Source organism: Mus pahari, chromosome 10, assembly GCF_900095145.1.
Source record: "Mus pahari chromosome 10, PAHARI_EIJ_v1.1, whole genome shotgun sequence".
Taxonomy (NCBI): Eukaryota; Metazoa; Chordata; class Mammalia; order Rodentia; family Muridae; genus Mus; species Mus pahari.
Genome location: NC_034599.1, coordinates 17,623,178 through 17,629,056, shown reverse-complemented (window position 1 = coordinate 17,629,056; position 5,879 = coordinate 17,623,178). Strand labels below are relative to the sequence as shown.

General features: G+C 39.6%; 1 protein-coding gene across 2 annotated transcripts in view; it reads left to right on the top strand.

The window, feature by feature from the left end:
* Positions 1-5,879, top strand: part of LOC110327649 (zinc finger protein 571-like) — a 27,037-nt gene that overhangs the window by 17,674 nt on the left and 3,484 nt on the right. For both annotated transcript variants that reach the window (XM_029542811.1, XM_029542812.1), the window contains exons 5-6: positions 894-1,020; positions 2,971-3,063. In XM_029542811.1, coding sequence (XP_029398671.1) covers positions 894-1,020; positions 2,971-3,063 — 220 coding nt within the window. The remainder of the gene's footprint in view (positions 1-893; positions 1,021-2,970; positions 3,064-5,879) is intronic.

The following is a 5,879-nucleotide window of genomic DNA, read 5'->3' as shown; positions in this document are numbered from 1 at the left end:
GAATAGTGGTCATGCATGGAAAATTATTTAAATGCCTTAAATAGTAGAAAATTGACATTTCAATATACATTAGTTTGATGCTTAAATGAAGATTATGGAAAATGTTTTCTTTTCATCATCATCATGTCTCTGAGAGAGAAGAAAATATATTTATAGTAAAAATCCTGTACTTTAAGACATTCGTGTGAGCCAAGGCCTTCCAGGTCCTCCTGTTCCCTGAGCACTGTGATAGAACCATGATGAGAAAGGATGCACGAGCTCTCACAACAGCTACACCAGAGTCACCCGTGCAACATGGGTGAGCGCTGCCATTGACGCCCTGGAGGCCTGCAACACGTTTGATGCAGAATTGATTTTTGGTTGTTACATATTGAGAAAACTTTCAGTATAACAGTTTTTCACAACCTCTACATCGATTTATACAATTCCATGTGCATTTCACAGTTTTAGTGCCTCTTCTGCGCCAGTCTCTCAGACTCAAGCTCATGACCCTGCCCCTCTCTATATGGCCTGTGTCACACAGGGGTGTGGCAGCCCTGACATCTGCCTTTTCATTGTTTTGTCTGTTCTTTATAGATTTAATATAATTTTACATGGTTATAAGTATTATCTCTTTTGCTCATAATCCTACAGACCATGCACATGCATGGATTCCTCTATGAATTTTTGTTTCTGTTGTAATTCCTTGAGAAACTTTCTAATCATATTTTTGGAATCATAAGATTAACACATAGGTAAGACTTGAGTGTTGATTTTTCTTTCTCTCATGATACAGAATCCAAAGCATGTTACATTTTTTTATAAAGTACTAATAAGACATAAAACAGCAAATTCCCATTTTCTGTACCTAAGGCTGAGGACAGCTTGGATTGGAGATAAATGTGTCATTCTAGGTGTTGGTGTCATTTGAGGACGTAGCTGTGGACTTCACCTGGGAGGAGTGGCAGGACCTGGACGCTGCTCAGAGGACCTTGTACCGGGACGTGATGCTGGAGACCTACAGCAGCCTGTTGTCCTTGGGTGAGTCAGACTCATTGGTAAATCTCAGCAGTACCAATTGTAGAGTTGTTGCTTATTTTAATACTGATTTGATATTGTGCATTTGAATTGATGACATCGCAATTTTTGCAGAACAGTGTGTAGCCTTGTTATATATTATAGTGTATATTGATGTAGTGTATATTGTAGTTTATATTGATCAGACTGATGTTTACTGATAGTGTATCAGCTCTGGAATCAGTTGTTTGCACCGGGAGCATTTAAAACCCTCTCTGATGCTATTTGAAGTCTTCAGTGGGTACCGTCCGTATAGTTCCAATAGTGCTGTAGAACATGTGTGATAGAGCATCCTCCCCTCCTACTGATCCCCTTCCCCTTTCCATCCCTCCATCTCTGTATCTTTTCCTCACTATACTAGTTATTGTTTTACTGCTTGAGGCCACCTGTAGTTTGCAAGTATGATAAGAATGTGGAGAATTTTTTATCTTTTTATCTGACTGACATATTTCATCTACATATTGAAACTTTCCTGGGGAGACATAGGAAAATGTGTTTGCTCAAATATCGATGGAGTTTTATTGCCCAAAGAAAGATTTCATCAATGCTTGGTATATATTTGAGTTTGTTAGATTAATTTAGTAAATGTGACTCTCAGATTTCAAACAAAACAAAACAAAACATAAAACCAACAACTAACCAAACAAACAAACAAAAAGCCCAACCCTTGTTAGTTTTTACCCACAGTTTTACCAACCTCCACCTGGGAAAAGTGTGCCCTGGCTGCACTTGCAGCCGGGAAATTCAGGAGTCTTATGGGCTGGTGCTACCCACCCTGTTCCATCCAAAGACCTAGCGATCTGCCGCAGTTTGCTCTTTTATCGCTGTGACTGGGCCAGGGCCATCCTGTGACATAAGATGGTGCTGAGAATGTCCAGAAGAGTAGCCACAGTGCATCCTAACAGAATGCCCTTAAGCCTGACACTATGACAGAATATTCGATTATTATGAACTTATATTGGCATATTACTCCACCTACATTCCTTTATTAAAGTATGCTTAAGTGCAGATTTCCCTGAAAAATACGGATGTCCTTTTCTTTGACCATATGCAACCAACAGTGGACAGTGTTAATGTAGCTCTGGGTTCAGTTTTTTAGAAACCATCATAGTATTTTTTGTAGTGGCTGCCCTGATATAAATGCTACCATATGTTTGCTAAGTTTTTTATAGCTTTTTATTTCGTATCATAAAAATATGTCTACAGTTCTGGGATAAGTCATTTGGGGGAAATATATTTAGTTTTTACTTGTGAACGTATTTGTGTATCATAATCGAGAACTATCAATTCAGGATATTTGTCCAGATCTAATGAGCTCTTTTTCTTTTCTGTCTGTAGGTGAGTGAGGTCCTTAGTCTAGAAGCTCATATCTCACTGAGTAAATACTTTGCAGTCATTTTCTCATTCCAGCACCTAGCACTGGGTTTACAAGTAGATGTATGTACAGCTAGGCCAGGACTCTAAATGGACTCTGGGGATTTGAAATCAAGTCCTCATACTTGCATAGCAAGCACTTTTACCTGCTGTGCCCCCAACCAATCTCCCTTTTGAAGTTTCTTAAAATCATTAGTTAAAGCCACTTGGGGATAACATTCCAATCATGGATGGAAACCTACTTTAATAAAAGTTTGTAAGTAGAGTTACAGCTCAGTTGTCACAGTACTTTCCTAGCCTGTGAAGGGCCATAGGTTTAATCTCCAACCAAAATAAATAAGTAAAAGACGAGGAAGAAGGGAAGGAGAGAGAGGGAAAGTGGGAGGAGGAAGAGGAAGAAGGAAAGACAAGACGGAAGACAGTTTCTAAGTCATTCATCATCACCTAGTTCCCAAGATGTAGCTGTTGCCTTTCACCGGTAGACTTGATTAGGCGATTATCAGTAGACTTGACACGGTCTGTATGTTGTCTCATTCACAGGGCACTGCATGGCCAAGCCTGAGTTGATTTTCAACTTAGAACGGGGACTTGGACCACAGAGCACAGCAGGAGCCTCAGTCTGGAACCTCTCAGGTCAGTGAATGCTACAGCAAGAGAGGACAGTAACAAAGACCATCAGATATTGGTCATATTGGGCTAAACCCAGTCTTGACCACAGTTGGTCTCATGGACCAGACAATCAGTTTATTCAGTTTTCCCAAAGCTCTTTGTGTTAAGCTACCAGTTCCTTGATGTTGAAGAGTTGTCTTTTCTTTGGGGATAACTCAATGATTTTACCCGGTGCTCAGTGGTGCTCAGTGGTGCACACCGGTGCTCACCGGTGCTCACTGGTGCTCACTGGTGCTTCCTCCCTTCCTTTTCTCGACATATGTCTTAAGTTACTCATTTATTGACATGATTTCCTCACTGTCTTTTTGACTATTGATTATCTTTGCAATTCTCATGGTACTTAGTAATCACACAAATGCATCTGCTCTTAAAATACTTTCCTTGCGTGTGACCAAAGTCCAGCAAAGTAATGATGTGTCATGGTGAGACAAGCAGCACAGGATGCTAATCAGGAGCAGAGGGAGAAACACAGGATTAGAGAGTAATAAAGGAAAAATACACAATTGTAAGCACTACACTGAAGACCTTGGATAGATTTATGAGATCTCCATCTTGTAAATCTGGTGTTAAGGAGTGAACTGAGAGCAAGGTCAGAAACAGAAAACATACTGCATGAAATTAGTGTACAATATTGTACAACTCTTGGCCACAAGACAGATATCCAGATATGTGGAATTACAATCAAAATTGACAGGAGCTGAGGATATTTCCTCAAAGAGCATTATAGTTCAAAAGGCCAGGCTGGAGACATGGCTCAGCAGTTTAGAGCATTGGCTGTTCTTCCAGAGGTCCTGAGTTCAATTCCCAGCAAGCAGATGATGGCTCACAACCATCTGTAATGGGATCTGACTCCCTTTTATTTGATGCAGGAATACATGCAAATAGAGCATATATATATATATATATATATATATATATATATATATATATATATATCTTTAAATTAAAAAGAAAAAGAAGGCCAAGAGAATAGAACATGAGCAGAATATTGATAACTATAAACAAAAAGTATAGTTATTTTTATTTGTTTTGTTATTTTAATTTGGTTTTTGAGACAGGGCCTCTCTGAACAGTTCTGGCTGACCTGAAAGTCATTGTATAGCTCAGTCTGGTCTTGAACTCACAGAGATCCACCTGCCCCTACCTCCAGAATGCTGTCATTAAAGACATGTCCCACCATACCTAGGTAATATAAGCGTACTATCATAGTTGATGTCTTAAAAGAAACTCTGAAATTCAGAAACTATAGTCTTAGGTGTTCTAAGCCCCAGAGGAAAAACAAACAAACAAATTCTGCCAATCAATATTATTCTATGTAGGGCTGGTGAGATGGCTCAGTGGTTAAGAGTACTGACTGCTCTTCCAAAGGTCCTGAGTTCAAATCCCAGCAACCAAATGGTGGTTCACAACCATCTGTAACGAGATCTGATTCCCTCTTCTGGAGTGTCTGAAGACAGCTACAATGTACTTATATATAATAATAAATAAATCTTAAAAAAAAAAGATTATTCTATGTAACAAAGTCAAAACCAGAGAACATTATGAATTTCTATAATAAGGATTGTCTTAGGTTTTCTACTGCCAGGAAGAGACACCATGGCAACAGCAACAATTATGAAAGAAAATATTTAATATATTTAATCAGAGGTTTAGTCCATTATTTTCGTGATGGGAAATATGGCAGTGCACAGGAAGACATGATGCTGGAGAAGGAGCTGGGTGATGTTCCATCTTGATCTTCAGCCTACAGGAGGGACTGTGAGCCACACTGGGTGTAGCTTGGACATATGACACCTCACAGCTGACGCCACAGTGGCCCACTTTCTTCAACAAGGCCACGTGTAATAGTACCACACTCCATGGTACAAGCATTCAAACACATGAGTCTGTGGGGGCCATTCCTATTCAAACCTCCACTAGCATAAATGAAATCACTCCCGGAATTCCAAGCAACTATTGCAGAAGATATTTAAAGCAAATAAAGTAACTAAATTTTGTGTAAAAGCAAGCCACAGGCAACATTTCTCATTTAAAAAAAAAAATCATTCCCACAAAACCCTTAGAGGATCCTGCTATTTCTTATTAGAGCAAAGTGCACTCATTGAAGCACAACTGTGTAGCAGTCTTTCCCTAATCTATGTTGTACTTGGGAGAGAGAATGTTGACAACACCTAAGTCTTACACATAGCTAGTAGAAGGTAAGACATTCTACACTCAGATAGTCAAGAAACAGGACAGGTAGAAGAGTGAGAGGAGAATGTGGCTATAGAGACCTACAACTGAGAAACGAGTGTTTTCTTGCCATGTGTTTCAATAGTACAGCAATGCAACTGAGAACTAGGACTCAGCACCTCAATATCCGTTAGTGTGCAGTGTAATTCCAATTCATTGAAGACTAAGATGTGCACTGTTATAAGGGGATATCTTAAAAGTTCAAGTGTGATTCTAAGAAGGCACTAGTTTACTTTTGTGTTTGAATTACATAAAGCTTGTGCAGATCAGAAAGCAGAGTTCCTAATACAATGTATGTGAGATAACATTCTTTCACTAAATTCAGTTAATGAAGTTGTATTTAACAGTAGAGAGAAATAGTTTAGTCATTGTGAGAAATCTCATTAGGAAATCAGGTCAAGAAAAGCTCAGATAGAGCCGGGCGGTGGTGGCGCATGCCTTTAATCCCAGCGCTTGGGAGGCAGAGGCAGGCGGATTTCTGAGTTCGAGGCCAGCCTGGTCTACAAAGTGAGTACCAGGACAGCCAGGGCTATACAGAGAAACCCTGT